Below are 17,759 nucleotides of genomic sequence, written 5' to 3'. Positions count from 1 at the left end.
CTAAGTTAACATCTTCATTTCTCATCTATTTAAAAATCTTAAATGCATGTTTGCTTTTATTATAGGTAGTTACTAGGCGTGTAGTCCAAAAGACCATTGAGGAGCCCTTCCCAATTTCCCGATTAAGAACCCTGGAATACAGGAAGCATCGCATTAACAGTTCATAGACATAACTACCAGACAATTTTAGATGCTTCTAAAGTGTTGATTTCATAACTTTTATTTATCTAGTATATGTAATTTCCAAAATATAACCTCATTTCAGTACATTTATGACCACATCCCACTGAAGAGGCAGTGACTAAGTATCCATACCACCTTAGGGTGGTAAAACTCCATCTAAAATGGCTTTATTTCATACTAGATGAAATATTATTTGCTTCAAGTTAATCACTGCCATTAATAGATGAATGAAAATTGTCTTGCAGTTCCACCAATCTTTCTTGAGCAGATTAAAATCCATACAAATAAATTTCCACTGCCAGCACACGTAGGGTAGTGTTCAAAATGTGGTCAGTGGGCCATCTTTGGTCTGTGAAGCCCTGTACCATTGTGTAATGAAAAAAATCATGTCTGCAGCCTACCACTCTAATTAATACAGCCTGAATAAGACTGTTCCTAAATATAAGGCATATGTTATGAGCCATCATGTTCTGACAGAAGTTAATTGCTACACTTTTTCATCTAGACTTCCCCTGTCATTTATCAAGAAAGACATCATAAACTGGTAAAACCACATCCTGGTCAGAATCAAGAAAGCAAGTGTTTGTAACGATCCCATAGAGATCGCCACCCAAATGCAGCCTAACTAAACTTTTGTCATTCCAACAAGAAACACTGGTTAGTTGTATATAAAAAGAGTTTCAAGGGATTTGATAGCCAGTTCCATAATTGCAGATGTCACCCCTTCCCTAAAAATGAATAAAATAATACTACAATCGTTAATGATGTGAACCAAAAGTCTTTACCCTGGTGGTATAAATGAGCACTATCCCTCACAAAAGTCTTTCTTGGTCATGAAAAAAAGACAAATGCCTGATAGTTTTGATTTGGAATGAGAATTTAAAACTGAATTTTGTTTTGGAATGAGTGTTTCATTTAAGAGGTTTATTTACCTCTTCCATGAAAGTGTTTACTTTAGCCCACTAACAGAATTGTGGATGCAAGTTCAGCAGAGTAATCCAAACATGAAATTTCATATCAGCTCCTCAACATTCAAAAAGTTTTGGACTGTTGGTCTCCACCAATGCAACAGTCTTCTCAATATTCTTGTCTGAGTTAGAAATTGTCTAAAGTGAAGCACCAGGAAAGGAAGAGATTGTATATCTCCAGTTACCATTACTGCAAACATACTTGACATTTGCTCTAATAAGCGAAACTGTATCCTGCACTGTTGAGTTGCATCAGAATTCTGTAGCGACTGTGTCAACAGCTGTTGCCATCTAGTGTTTAGTAAACAAGTATAGAATGGAAGTAGATTAAAAGGGCTTTCCTCTTTATCTCACACACACACACACACACACACACACACACACACACACACACACACACACACACACAAACATAAACACACACACACACAGTCTCACATGCACACACACACACACACACACACACACACACACACACACCTACCAATTACTTACTTTTGACAGTCTACCTATTGCATGTGTTTGGGATGTGGGAAAAATCTGGTATACTGAAAACATATGTGAACCCAGAGGGGACATGCAAACTCCACACACCAAAGGTATCCTTGCTGAGAACTGAAGCAATAAACCTATTGTTGTGAGGTGTCAGGGCTACTCACTGTGCCATTAAATAAGTGAATCACTTGTTACTAAAAATTATTCCTTAATGATACTTGCTGTTCCTGGAGATGTTTTCAGTATGATTCCACCAGAGCTTCCCAAAAGGGGAAATAGCAAAGGAGATGTTAACCTCTTCTGTGTGCTCCTAATGGACTAGTTAGCTCTTTCCCTGATCTGTGGTGTTACTTAATGTGGTAAAACAAGTACATGTAGATTAGTGTGTAGGATCTTCTTGTACAACCTCAGAAATGTGGTGTTGAAAGCAATAATGCAATAAGAAAGGTTGGCCATTGTTGGTATCATGGAAAACTGAGCCTGTAACAAAAGTAGAGGAATACCTGGCCATAGGCTGTCATGTATAAGAGAGAAAAGAGGGATACAACTAGAGCATTCACCTCCATAAAGAAGGGCAACAAATGCAGGGTAATATACAAGAAAAGTGAGTGTACAGGATCAGACCATAGGGCAAGAACCTTACTGATTAAGTTGCAGTAAAGTAGGAAGATACCAGGGAATTAATTCAGTTTATCAAGCCTCAATCATGTCGGAGAAGGAGGACAAAAGACTGAAGGACCAAATAAAGGAGTGGGCAGGAAGAAGAGTCTTTTGCCCATGAGGATCTACTGGTACTGGAAGACTGAGACCTTTAGGATGGAACAGAAACAGGAGTTAGCTAAAATTTTGGACTATGAGAGATTTAATCCATCCAGTGCTTGACTGTACCAGAAAGGATAGAATTGTTTTATATTGTCCTAAAAAAGGTAGAGGGTCCAGAGATGTCCAGGTGAAGGCACCCATAGTCAATTGTGGTCATTATTCTGTATAGTTTGGAATAGTGAGAAGTATAGGAATACAAAGACATCAATTTTGGTGTAACATTTAGACAGGAAACTGGCTGCCCTTAGAGAAGGCAACTGGACTGCCCTGTATTTTCCGGTGAAGAAGCCTCTACCACCCAAAATACCTTTCAGACTGCCTACTGTCTTATCAAAAGGAAGACTCAGTGTATGTTAACTAAACTAAAATATTTAAGTATTTTACTATAATTTATCTTTTAACTTGAGTGAGTTTTTCTTGCCTTCCACGTGAAAGCAGCCGACCACAGCCCGCTTCCACCCCTATCCCTTACTAGGTTCCTTTTTCCCCATTAATCTCTTCCATTTGCCCATTTAGACTCCTTCAGTGAAGTAGGTATCCCTGTAGTTTCTCTTGTCGCCACTAGTTGGCGGTACATACTTGCTTTTAGGCCTACTCTTACATTATACTACAATTTCTAGTGGATTTCTTATATAACTAGACCCTCTTGGTTTCCTTACCCTGTTAACCTGTACCCTACCTTTTGCTGTAGCCATTGCTACAGTTTCTGATTGTTAATAGTAGCTCCTCCACCCTTTGGCTCTTATCCTACTCATCCTAATGGCCTCAATACAGAAGACTAAATACACAAACTTATTACTCTTAACTACTATTCTAGCTTCTCTAACTACCTAGCTAACTTTACCCCAATAAGGCCCTCTAACTCTCTCCTGATAGCCCACCTCAACATCCGTAGCATTAAGAATAAAATCACCCACCTTCATGCACTCTTAGAAGCGCACTCATTCAATATCCTTTGTATTACAGAAACATGGCTAAAGCCTTCGACTCAGGACCAGGAAATTATCCCTCCTGGATATAATAGCCTGAGATGTGACCGCAAAACCAAAAAGGGTGGGGGTGTAGCCATTCTCTATAAATCAGAACTTCAAGTTACATCCTTCAATGTGTACATACCTTCAGATACTAATGCTGAAACTGTTACTGCTAAACTTCAAACCAACAACTGTAAATCTATTTACATAATTTGCTCCTATCTTCCCCCCGGAAATAACATCAATGGTGTTGAAAACATCCTCAGTTGCCTCTCTACTCACCTACCTCAGGAATCCATAGTGCTAGATGACTTTAATATAGACTGGGCTACCTGTAGCTCCCCTAATCCTGTCACCCACATAAATCTATACGTTTTTTCCCAAATAATAACCACCCCTACTAGAATTCATAAACCAGGCAGTAAGGAAACCACCCTAGACTGGATCCTTATAAACAGCCATCCTGACACATATAAACCAGGTACCCTTCCAGATGACATCAGTGACCACACTCTAACCTACATAATTAAACAAAAAACCATAGCCCAAATTCAAATATTTTCAAAACCTCATGCTCTAAAAAACACTTTTATCCAGAGAGCTTCCAAAATGAACTTAAGGCATGTGACTGGTCACCACTACATCATCTTCAACTTGATGAAGCAGTGTCCTACTTTAATACAAAATTCCTGCAAATTCTAGAATACCATGCCCCAGCTCGCTCTACCCGAATAAGGACCAAAATTGCCCCGTGGCTCACGAAAGAAACTAGACAAAAGATCCTCCTACGTAATAAAATTTGGGCCAAATGGAGAGCCTCTAAAAACCCATCAGACCACCTTTACTTTAAACAGTTAAGTAATGGCACCAAAAAAAGCAATTCTGCTCGACAAAAAAAACTTTTGCCTTCACCTCCAACAAACCCACCAGCAAAATCCTCAAAAGTTCTGGTCAGGCATTAACAAACGACTTCAGCCAGGGCACTCTAAAACTCCTGCGCCATCAGGTATCAGCCATAATAACTCTAAGCAAATTGCTGATGCCTTCAACAACTACTTTACTGAAGCCATTCAAGCTCTAGCTAATACCCTACCCCCTGTCAGCACTAGCCCATTAACCACCACAAATAGCCCAGTTCCTTCTTTTCATATACAGCCAGTACCTACATCCTCATTTGCACCCTCCTTCAAAAACCCAAACCATGCACCCCTTCAGCTGACTGTCTACCAGCCGAATACCTGCAAATAGCAGCTAAAGACATTGCCTATCCCATTTCCATCCTTATAAATAGAGCAATTACAGAAAGCACAAACCCTTCCATCTGGAATGTCTCCCATATCATCCCTTTACATAAGGGTGGCACTTCTACAGAGATTTCTAACTTTCAACCAATTGCCTTACTCCCTCCAATAGCTAAAATAATGGAAAAATGTATCCACCAACAACTACTTGACCACCTCCTCCACAATAATTTACTTACTAACTGTCAGCATGGATTTAGGCCATTCCATAGTACCACCACTGCTCTGCTATCTTTTTCTGACTGTATAAACAAAAATTGTAACAATAACTCTCTTTCCTCTGCACTATTTATTGACCTTTCAAAAGCCTTTGATATGGCTAACCATCACCTACTTATTGATATACTAAAAGCCCTATCACTTGACCCACAGGCATTACTTTGGTTTAAATCCTATTTAGAAAACAGACAGGAAGTGGTGCTCTGGGATAACAATCTATCCACACCCCTCCCTGTTAACACTGGAGTACCTCAAGGCTCTATTTTAGGCCCTCTTCTCTTTTCAATTTTTATTAATGATCTAAATGCCAAAATTCCACAAGCCACCTGCATACAATATGCAGATGAGTCTACTTTAATATGTTCTGCTAAGTCCATAACTTCACTCCAGACCCTCACCCAAATAGTATTTAATATTGTTGAAAATTGGTTCATGCAACATTGCCTCCTCCTGAACCCCAAAAAAATGAAATTATTGCTTTTTGCTCCTACCCAAAAGTCACCACAAATTCCCTTCACAGTAACCTCTAACAATGGAACTAGCATATCTCCAGATACTTCAACCCGACTACTAGGAATTACAATAGACCACAACCTCAGCTATGATGATCATATTAATACTACTATACAATCTGTCAACAAAAAACTAGGCTTCCTTTATAGAATCAAGCCCTTCCTTACGCCATTAGCTAGATCTACTATTGCCCAGACCCACCTTATCTCTACCCTGTTCTATGCCTCTGCCATGTATACCAATCTATCTAAAAATAACCTTAGGAAACTCGCAACCAGCTATAACAACAACTGGGATGGTTAGAACTGCAGAACCAACTACTTTGTCAACAACTTATTATCAACCAAAAGATCCTTTACCACCCTAATAATACCCCTATCCTCACTAATCTGATTACCCCATACAAAAATCTTGCAGCACTACGCTCAGCTAATAAGCTCCTAGTTTCCACTATTAAATCAAACAACAAGGCTGGGGACTCATTATTCACTAACACAGCGGGAAAAACCTGTTACCAGCTTCCAAATGAACTCTCAACTCTTTCTTCCACACTGCTTTTCAAAGAATACCTTAAGGAATATCTTAAAACACACTGGCTATGTCCCTGCTCTAACCCTGACTAATATCTCATTCCCCATCCTGCTCTCCCTATACTTCTCTGCTGTATCGGTCTGACGCCTACCGCTGTTAACTAGTAAGCTAACCTCGAAATAGTATTTAACGTAATTTCCTTCTTAGAACCCTATAAGAGTTTACTTACTCTAAAAGTGCTAGCCCTCCTCTACACTAGATGTAAACATAAGTTTGTACATCTGTAAACCAGGCCAAAAAAAAAAGAAAAAAACTAATTTTATATTATGTTTGTTTTCTGTATTAGATCTTAGCCTAAGCCTTACTAAAGGACTCTGTATAAGTTTTTTTATGTATAACCCTGTATAAGTTTTTTATGTATAATCTAAATAATGTACTGCAAATCATGTTACTACTGTATATAATGTATGTTATGTCACTGCCTATGCTTGGAGCTTTTCTCCCCGGGCCTCTACTGAAAATAGACATATATCCAGTTAGACTAGCCTGGTCAACAAATGTAAAATAAAATAAAATAAATAAGTAAAAAACATGAGATGCTGAATGAACACATTGGTCTTCCTGAGCAAAAGCAAAGCTGTGTACCGTGTTGGGAAGTAGATAAGACAAAGTGGGAACTGCAGTGACACGACATCAGGACAGAGATGAAGGAGGTAGACAGGAAGCTGGCTGCCCTTAGAAAAGGCAACTGGACTGCCCTGTATTTTCCAAAAGAAATCTGGCCAGTATGCTGGCACATACCTGACTGAGATCTAACACTGATTACTGGGCAGTGCAGAAGTCATCAGGACTAGAAGAGATCCAGGGCTGTACCTTTGCAAAAGGGGTTGAGCAAAAAAAATCTGGGAACTGCAGGTGTAGTAGCACCGGCAGCAGTTATAGGAAAGGCATACAGAGAACCCTTAGCAAAATACAGTTATAGGAAGGGCATACAGAGAACCCTTAGCAAAATACAGTTATAGGAAGGGCATACAGAGAACCCTTAGCAAAATACAGTTACAGGAAGGGCATACAGAGAACCCTTAGCAAAATACAGTTATAGGAAGGGCATACAGAGAACCCTTAGCAAAATACAGTTATAGGAACGGCATACAGAGAACCCTTAGCAAAATACAGTTATAGGAAGGGCATACAGAGAACCCTTAGCAAAATACAGTTATAGGAAGGGCATACAGAGAATCCTTAGCAAAATACAGTTATAGGAAGGGCATACAGAGAACCCTTAGCAAAATACAGTTATAGGAAGGGCATACAGAGAACCCTTAGCAAAATACAGTTATAGGAAGGGGATACAGAGAACCCTTAGCAAAATAAAGTTATAGGAAGGGTATACAGAGAACCCTTAGCAAAATACAGTTATAGGAAGGGCATACAGAGAACCCTTAGCAAAATACAGTTATAGGAAGGGCATACAGAGAACCCTTAGCAAAATACAGTTATAGGAAGGGCATACAGAGAACCCTTAGCAAAATACACTTATAGGAGGGGCATACAGAGAACCCTTAGCAAAATACAGTTACAGGAAGGGCATACAGAGAACCCTTAGCAAAATACAGTTATAGGAAGGGCATACAGAGAACCCTTAGCAAAATACAGTTATAGGAAGGGCATACAGAGAACCCTTAGCAAAATACAGTTACAGGAAGGGCATACACAGAACCCTTAGCAAAATACAGTTATAGAAAGGGCATACAGAGAACCCTTAGCAAAATACAGTTATAGGAAGGGCATACAGAGAACCCTTAGCAAAATACAGTTATAGGAAGGGCATACAGAGAACCCTTAGCAAAATACAGTTATAGGAAGGGTATACAGAGAACCCTTAGCAAAATACAGTTATAGGAAGGGCATACAGAGAACCCTTAGCAAAATACAGTTACAGGAAGGGCATACAGAGAACCCTTAGCAAAATACAGTTATAGGAAGGACATACAGAGAACCCTTAGCAAAATACAGTTATAGGAAGGGCATACAGAGAACCCTTAGCAAAATACAGTTATAGGAAGGGCATACAGAGAACCCTTAGCAAAATACAGTTATAGGAAGGGCATACAGAGAACCCTTAGCAAAATACAGTTATAGGAAGGGCATACAGAGAACCCTTAGCAAAATACAGTTATAGGAAGGGCATACAGAGAACCCTTAGCAAATTCAGTTATAGGAAGGGTATACAGAGAACCCTTAGCAAAACACAGTTATAGGAAGGGTATACAGAGAACCTTAGCAAAATACAGTTATAGGAAGGGTATACAGAGAACCCTTAGCAAAATACTGCTTGTTTCCTTAGAGGTGAAACAACAAAAACAATACTCTCTCAAACAGTATCACATACCCCAGCTTTTATTTAAAAAGTCATATATTTAAGCAGTCATCCACCAGTGGGTGTGGGTGCATCAGGATTTACCCACAGTCAGTGTGGATTGATGATGAGGACAAAGCCCAAATGATTAAGCAAAGCCAACTATGGGTAAATCCTGATATAGCCCCACCAGCAAGGGAGCTGTAGCTTTTATAAAATGACATTATTTAAGAAAGAAATTGCTTACCTTTCTTAAATAATGTCTTTGTATAATGGCGCTTTAGTGTTCTTCTGCACTGTTTACTTATACTATCACAGTTTCTTATGTACTGCATATGGGACTTACATTCCCATGCTTGCCCAATACATCAGTGCTGTTGAAGACAAGCAGTGGAGAAAAGAAAACCTCTGTTGCTGTTTTATGGGAAGATAGTAAACCTACGAGGGAAAAATCTGGATAATTCTATAAAGATCTGGACAGTTGAGAAGTACCAGAGTCCAACGAGTTTTATGGAGGGACAGCCCCCCCAAAAAAAGGACAATCAGGTACATTCCTGTGTGACTTTTTGAGAAAGTATCTGATTTTTCTTCTGTTTTGCACTGTCCCTCATTAGCATATCCCAATAAAAAAAGTCTGGCCACCAAACAATACTTTAGTGGTTAGATTTTTTTCTATCAGTATATACTCAATTTACAACAGGCAAGCTGGTTGGGCTGCCCAATCAGCATGCTCATTTCTGAATAAGAATGATCCATCATTGTATAATTGTAATTGTTTAATAGAATGTTGTTTTTGTTGCTTATTTTTTTATATTTCATTGCTACATGCACCTGTTTTTGCAGACAGTACGGGCATTGGATTTTTTATTTGTTTTCCTACTGAATAATGATTTCCAGGACAATCAACAAGCATCTTTCAGTTGCTCAGTATCTATTGTAATCATTTTTTGTATATTTTTCATCAATATATATTTCATTGACAGTGCATTGCCATGACTTTACTTTTTTCACTAAGTTAACCCAGGGAGGAGGGAGGCAGCAGAATTGTATCGAAGATCACCAACTTTCAGAAAAAAAAACACTTTGGCACCAATGTGCACCCTAGAGTTTATTTTTCTTCTTTTCCAAGATGCAATTATTTAAGAGTTAGTATGTACTTAGTAAGCTGGGTTAGAGTCACCCCTGGGAAATGCTTTCTAGCATTCTTTTGATGAAAGGTTTACATTGATTACTATTGCCAGTTTGAGATTTGTAGCAACAGGAAAAGTGACTCTTTTTATTGCATTGTATTTTTCAGTGATATAGTGGACTCTGATAATCAACATGGGTGCATAGCCAGAAGGATCTATCAAGTCAGACATGATTTGGTTGTATTGTTGAGTTACAGGAGAACCTGACTCAGGAGTACTGATAAATGTGGTTGAACTGGGGTTCAGCAAGATATTTGATTCAGTGCCACATATATGGCTATTACAAAACTGGAGACGTTGGAATATGTCTGAGAATGTAGAACTAGATAGCTGCTTAGGTTACAGATGGGTAGGGTGAGAAGGATGATGTCAGCACTAAAATAAAAATGGAAGTACCACAGGAGTCAGTCTTGGGTCCAGTGATCTTAAATGTGTTTCTTTCAGACATAACTGAGAGTACAGGCTTAATCCTTTTAATAGTGACACCGAGGTAAGTGAGCAGCAAATCAGGCTACCAGTAGCAGAGACTGGAAGGGATAAGATGAACCAGGCAAAGGCTATCTGTACTATCCGGGTGGGGAGGACTTGACACCTGTGCAACCTCTAGTGGAGGCCAGGAGCCTCACAGGCCATCTCAGGTTAAGGCAGGAGCAGCAACAATGTTCTGACATCAATGCATGAGCCACTCCCACAACTAGAACAAATTGCTGGTCCCAGGCTGCTGCTCATCAGATTCCTAATGTCTAGGGCTTAGTAGTGAGTTACTATTGTGGCCAACTCCCCAAGGAGTTTGGAGGCCGATATAGTAAAGACTATGGCCAGGGCACACAGTAGAAGCAATTGGGGAATCCAGGTATCAGCAAGCAGGGAAGCCAGGGAGAATCTCCCTAAGGCTGCATGAGGTTGCAGGAAGTGAGTAAAATAAAATGTTGGCAGCAGAGGAAGAGAACAACAGCATATTGGAATATTTGGAAAGGCTGACCAAGATAAAAAGGGTGCTTTCGATGTATATTGCAGACAAACGCAAAGTAGTGAAGTTGGGCTGCAGCAACCCCAGTGTTTAATAGCTGCTGAGGAAATGGAATAATTCTAACAGTGCAGGACAATAATCTGAGTGAACGATCGTGTCTGGTTTGCAACAGCAAGAATATAGTGAGAGGGCAGTGGCAGCAGTAAATGTAATAATGGGTTTATCCTCAGGGGGACAGACTCCAGAAGCAAAAAAATAATGTTGCTGTTCTACTGGGCCCTTATCAGGCAACATCTTGATGATTCTAGAGGCCATACAAGGTGAAGGACATCAAAATACTGGAAGGAGTTCAGAGAAAGCTACTAAAAGAATGCTTGAGATAAAGGAGAAAGGATGATATCAGAGATTAGTGGTGCTGGGGCTTTTCTCACTACAGACCAGAAGAGAGAGTAGGGTCATAGTATTCATGCAGAAGATCATATTAGGAAGATGTTAAGACGTTATTAGAATGAGAGAGGGGACACGCTGTCAACTACTCCTGGATCTTCTCCATACTTTGTAGACCCTTGCAGCAGACTTTTGTAAAAGATTAGTGCAGAATGGAGTGATTCCATGTAGGCATCCAAGCGGGCATTGGACAGATGGAGAAAAAGGGAGGGAGGGAAAGGAAGTAGCATTTTAAATGCACTTAAAGAGCGTAACATATAGGTGGATTGTCTCATTCTGATGTCAGATGCATGTAATGTAGTGTGCAGGCTGGGTGGGGCAGTGATTGCAGAGTGTTGTTGCCTAGTATGACACTCTACATTGCCAGCTGTGTGATTACTAGCTTTGTAACATGAATTTTGCCTCAAAGTATTACCTTTCTTTTTTTCTTTCTTTCTTTCTGAAATAAATATGATCCTTGACCCACTTGACATACTCCTGGCTTTCAGAGAGTAGAAAGCGGCCCTCATTTAATTATTTAGCATTTGTTTTCTATCTAGCTAAGAAGATGGGTTATTTGGCCATTTGACAGATGCTGAGATTCAGTTTAGAAACTAATGCTGTTTATTAGACTTTGTGACAGCAGTCGTAATTTTCTTACAAGCACTTCTTGAAGTCAGGTTAGTCAGAGTACTTTCCAAAACTTTGCTTCATTTTTTTGTAAAGAAGGTAATGATTGCAGTATACAAATGTGTACTTCTTTTATTTCCATTAGAATGCACATCTGAAAGGAAAATGTGTCACAAAATGGAACCCACCCTCTATTCCATTCTAGACTATAATATTATAACACTGGATTTTCAACATAAGTATTGCTCCTTGGTTTTATTATGTGTAATATAGCTCCAATTTTATATATATATATATATATATATATATATATATACACACACACACACACACACACACACACACACACACACACACACATATATATATATATAGAGAGAGAGAGAGATAGATATATATGTGTGTGTGTCTGTGTATACCTTTTTTCTCATTATAAACATAAACTTTACCAGTCCATTATTTTTGCATAAAGCATTTTGTTAAATGTATTTAATTGGAAGTGATTTTCAGTCCTTACTGAGTTAACAGTGTTTGTTAGTTCCTGTTTCAACATGCTGCCAGAGATCTTCAGTCCTATATGCTGGTTAAAATACACGACTCCACATTATTTCTGTGCAGTAAAATACTTAGAAGTACAGTACTTTGCAGTGAGAGTATGTGACATCTGTATTTTGTTTTCTTTTTATTTCAGCATTTGTTAAAAAGTATAGGCATTCTAGTATTTCAGAAAACAAGAAATAATGTTGCAAGATAATTATTACAATTGGAATAAGGAGCAGTTGCTTCGCTCAGTAATGTAAAAGTGCATCGTGCTTGAATACACTATATGAAATTCCCATCAGTATTTGTACAGCTCTGTATTTTACAGAAAATAAAGCTCTAAATACAGCCCAGGTGACCCAAGTCTAAATGGCAGATTAGGCACTGAAAGAGTCAGTGGAAGGATGGGAGACAGTGACAGACACAGGCTTAAGCCTCCTGGAGAAAGGAGTGATAATTCTAGTTTGTGAATCACCACCACATAAGTGAAAGTATGCAAGGCATCCAAATGGCCAAGAGCAGGGATGTGAGCTCGGCACTACCTTGCTAGTAGTCATAGCCTTCATTAGCATATGTGTGGAAGCAAACACCCACACATACATGCAGAAGGAGGTATAGTAGGTTTCTGCAGTGATACAAGTGCTGACATCTGCTACAAGGGGTGTGGTTAGGCTCTAAATTAGAAACACCATTATTATGTGCAGGCAAAGACACAAAGAACCTTCATGGCTAGCTGCATAATGGCACCTCTCATTGGCTTTCACCACCATGTTGGGGATATCAAGTGATGGGGGATCAAATGGGCTTGAGACCAGTTGAAGGTGAGGTGGTAGTTCACAATCACAGAAGAAAAAAGGATACAGAAAAAACTCCTATCCATCTAACTCACAGTACTACATAATAGACTTACACAGCAGTGCGCTAATAACATTTTAACATACGGTGATCTCCTGTGACTATACTTCCATGTCACCCTTTCCTTTAGTAGAATGCATACCCTTCTTTCCTGTTTACAATAGACCTGGCTAAGGTCTTTGACACCATTCTCCATTCAGGCATAATAGATACACTTACCCAACTGAACATAAATCAGTATATAGTCAGGTGGGTTGCTAACTGGCTCACAAATTGAACACACACAGATAAAATAGGGGACTCTCAATCCAGCTCCAGACCAGTAACCAGTGGAGTACCGCAGGGCTCAGTGCTGGGGCCCCTATTGTTTGGGAATTTACTTTCCAGAAGTACATGCTAAAACAAAAGGCATATGGCTAACAAAGTTTGCAGATGACTGCAAACTGGGAGTTATCATTGAATCCCCTAGTGACACCACAACCATTCAGGAAGGTCTTACTGAAACCAACGACTTGTGCCAGAGCCATGGGCTCAAGCTAAATGCTAAAAAGTGCATCTTCATCCCCTTCAGAAAAGGAGACATCCCTGCCAAGTATCACATTGACAACAACAACTTAAGCACCCAATCGGTGGTAAAAGATCTGGGCACACAGGTTGACAGCAACTTCTCCTTCAACCAGCATGTTTCCACAGTGGTCAGAAAAGCCATTTACATAGCCCATCACATCAATAAGGGCATTAACTCTAGAAAAAAAGAGGTTATAGCCACCCTGTACTTCTCCCTTATTAGACCAATTATACAGTGCAATGCACCCTTTGGTATTTACCTCACCAGACACCTCCAACAACTGGCGAGACCTCCGAGGTATCTTACAAAGAAAATTCAAGGTGTCCAACACCTATCCTATTCCAAATGACTAAAATCCTTGTCATTATACTCGCTATTCTACAGACTACTCAGGGGCAACTTCTGCCTAGCCTATAAGGCATCCGCAGACGCTGCACTGATGGAATTGCTACACATTAGCAGGACAAATGGCATTTGCTGCACCTACTCTAGAGACCTCAACATGAGAAGTGATATTACCAGGACCTGCTGGAGAGACAGATTCATCTCCCAGAGGCTTCCCCTACTCTGGAATAAGCTTCCAATCCTCATAAAACAGAGCCATTCACTGACCCTCTTCAAGCGTAATCTGAATAACTGGACAGGGAATTGCAAATTCAGCCCTGGGGTTCTACCTGCATCCCTTCTAGACAGGGGCAGTAGGTGTTGAGTCAAGTCTACTACTAGCACCATAAAAAGAGGAAAACAACTTGGCTAGCCTTGTAAGGGACTCTGAGCCATTAGCCTAGTAACCTCCTATGGTCTCATGATCCTATGATCCTATAAGTGGGGGTGCACCTATGTGTTACTGCTCTTGTGTGCCTCTCAATTGCCATATTATATCTACGTGACTGCTTTCTCAGCCTACACATGTATATATAATGTAAATGATCTGTTCGAATCACTTTAGTATATCATGTTAAGCTGCAGTGTGCCAGTTATTCTGTATTAACATTGAAAGTGTTGTCCCCATAGGCAATGAGCCTTACGTGTGTAAAGGGGTTGGGAAATGGGACACCTCAAACAGGGGAGCTACTCTTAACAAAGGGACATCACATTCCATGTAGGTTGGGATCATGGCATGAAGTGGCTAGCTACTCTGGATGATGCATGTAGGGTAATTATTTTTAGAATGGAGGGGGGGAAGTGGGATACCTAAGACATAAACATTAGAATAATGTTTAAATGGGCCTGGAGGGGGGCTGCCCCAAACATAAACACTGGAATAGCTGCACAGTATGATTGTGACACATTGGAGTGAGGCTACCTTAAACATTCATGTATTTATATATTATTTTAGGAGAAGTGAGGGAGGAATGCAGCTCTATATCCTAAGATATTTGTAGTTAGCAAGTGCACATGAGCTGAGAGGGAAGCCTGCAGCTCTGGACAGAAGCAGTTAAAAATTAAAACTGGTGCACAGGAGAAGGAAAGGATAGATACAACCCCAGACATGAGCAGTTAACATAGTGCAAATACACAGGAGGTGGGAGGAGGGGCAGAAATCTTATTATCTCAAGGAGAAAAGTAAGGAGCCCAGGACACAAACATATTACTTATCTTTTAATAAGGGGAGCAACCTAGATATTTACATTTCATTACTTGTGAACAATGAATTAAAGTGGAGTGGGTCAATCCCAAAAAAGAAACGTGTGCTTTGTTCCATGTTTTCATTTCTGTGGTGATATGAAACATGTTGTGTAGGTTTCTGCTACACCAGCTGGAACTAGTCATTATTTATGTATTGTATGGGCAGCTTACTGTATGAATTCAGGTCCATTGTGCCATGGTAAAGCAAGATCACGTAACACAAACTAAAGTATGTTATAGTTTGTGCTTTAATGAATCCCAATCTGTACCAAGATTTTAAAAATGTTATGAAACAGATAAGACATTTTATTTAATGTTTGACAAGTTGAATTATTTGTTATTTAATTTTGTTTTTCAGATAATAATGAATGTGCTTCTCAGACATCCCTGTGTGGTTCCAAAGGGATCTGTCAAAACTCTCCTGGTAGTTTTAGCTGTGAATGTCAGAGGGGGTTCTCTTTGGATGGCACAGGCTTGAATTGTGAAGGTAAGTCCTTTAACTTCCACAAAAAGTCAAGGAAAAATACAGAAAACTGGTATTGCATTCCCCCAATGCATGTCTCAGGTTTCTTAAACTGTGCAAAAATGTTAAATTCTTAGTAAGGAGAGAATATTCAAGAGGGCAAGAAGTGAAAATAGTTGTATCTTTACTAATACAAAAAAATATCTTACAATGACTACACAATTGTACCGTGGACACTATAGCACAGTCAATAGTAAAAAAAGCAAAGCAGAGACACTAGGGCTGGGATTCATTAAAGTACTACAATGTGTATACACCGCAGTACATTTTCCTCATTCAGCAACTACCCTAACATGGTGTTGCACACTGCTGTAGCATGAAGACTTAAAGTACTGCATAGCACTGACCCTGTGGACATGGTGAATGCTAATTAAGCATTCTTGGGAAAAGTAAACCAAAGAATGAACCTGGATGCCACTGTTCAGCGAAACATTGTTTCGCTGAACAGTGGCATCCAGGTTCATTCTTTGGTTTATTTGTGCGATTTTTCCTTGTTTGCCTGCTTTTTGGGTTTATTCTTTGAAGAAGCATATGCTAATTAGCCATGAGCTTTCTCTCACCTGAGGAACCGCCTCCAGGAAGGCATTTATATAGTGAGATATTCAAGAAAAAGACTGGACATGTAGATCAGCACTGTTGCTCCCATCAGATCCCAGTAATAAACACAGTAAAAGGCAATGTTCATCTACCAGCCATGACTGCGGTGCATGGACTGGGGGGAGGGGCCAATAGACACTAAGAATACATTAAACTTAAATGCCTTCACAACACTGGCATCAGTACTGGGATTGGGGAATGGGGAGAAACCAGAGTCACCAGCGTTACATTAAACTTAAGTGTCTTAATGACACTGACATCAGTATGGGGATCTAGGAATGAGGTTAGATGATCAGATTGTAGGTTGGGAGAAACCTCTAGACACCAGGGATACTATATACCAAAATACCTTAATGGCACTGATATCACTGCAGGGTGGGGGGACACTAGGCACCAGAGATTAATCTTTATAGTAAGTGCTGTAATGAAACCTACAGCATTACTGTTATGGAGGGTTGGGGGGGTGCACTAGCACCAGGCCATACTAGACAGGTGCCATAATGGCACTTCAACTATTAAGGAGGTGGGAGGAATCATGGGAAGGCAGACAGGTCAGGGACAGGTACAGAAACTATGATGAGTTTGTTCTTGTTTAGTGTCCTTGAGTTTTATGAGAAGGACTATAGCAGTGGATGCCACTGCCTTCACAAGCAGCACCTTGCTGTAGTGATGTGCAGATCCACAATCCAGCAGTAAATGCAATTCAGAGACATGCAAATTAGCCAATAATGAGGTTACACCTTGTTGTAGCTAACATATCCCTGAATCACAAATTGGCACATTGTGGGAGCAACGCTAGGCTATTTAATATGGCCATGGGTAGGTGATTATTAACAGTACCTCATTTTCCACCATTATCAGCATGAAATATTTTAAAGGATATTCTTTCCTTTTCCTTTTTTTGTATTGTCTTTTTATTTATTTAACATTTGTTGACCAGGAAAGTCCAACTAGGTTCTACAGAACCTATTTTCAACGGAGGCCCAGGGAGAAATGCACCAAACGCATGTCTTTAGAATGTGGGAGGAAACCGGAGTACCCAGAGGAAACCCACGCGAATGCAGGGAGAACATGCAAACTCCACACAGAAGGCACCCCAGCCGAGAATCAAACCAGAGAACCTCTTGCTGTAAGGCAACAACGTTAACTGCTGCACCATTTTATATAGTAATGTGAGATAAACAAAACAAATACTACAGAACATGAGGAAATTTATCATTATTAGTTTTAGTTGTTTTTTTAAGACTATTTGCTATGGTTCTTATTTAACTTTATATTAAGAGTGTAATTATTATTTTCACTTTTGGCATTTGTTTAGTAAAGTGCAGTGTGCTGTGTTGTGTTGTCATTGTTTTATATATATTTAAAAAAATAAAAATAAATAAATTACATCAAATTAAAGTTCTGGACACAAAATGCATTTAAAGAGTTAAGCTCTTTTGTCATATTAATCTTCAAACTTCTTC

At 39.6% G+C, this 17,759-nt stretch overlaps 1 protein-coding gene across 1 annotated transcript in view; it reads left to right on the top strand.

Annotated features, from left to right (window-relative positions):
* The window catches only part of FBN2 (fibrillin 2), a 2,449,070-nt gene that overhangs the window by 2,299,233 nt on the left and 132,078 nt on the right, over window positions 1-17,759 (top strand). The window contains exon 61 of the mRNA XM_044060803.1: window positions 15,532-15,660. Coding sequence (XP_043916738.1) covers window positions 15,532-15,660 — 129 coding nt within the window. The remainder of the gene's footprint in view (window positions 1-15,531; window positions 15,661-17,759) is intronic.

The sequence above is a fragment of the Protopterus annectens genome, chromosome 2.part0 (assembly GCF_019279795.1).
Source record: "Protopterus annectens isolate FY-2018-M chromosome 2.part0, PAN1.0, whole genome shotgun sequence".
NCBI lineage: Eukaryota > Metazoa > Chordata > Ceratodontiformes > Protopteridae > Protopterus > Protopterus annectens.
Note: the sequence above shows the minus strand (reverse complement) of the source record. Positions and strands in the feature narration are given on the sequence as shown.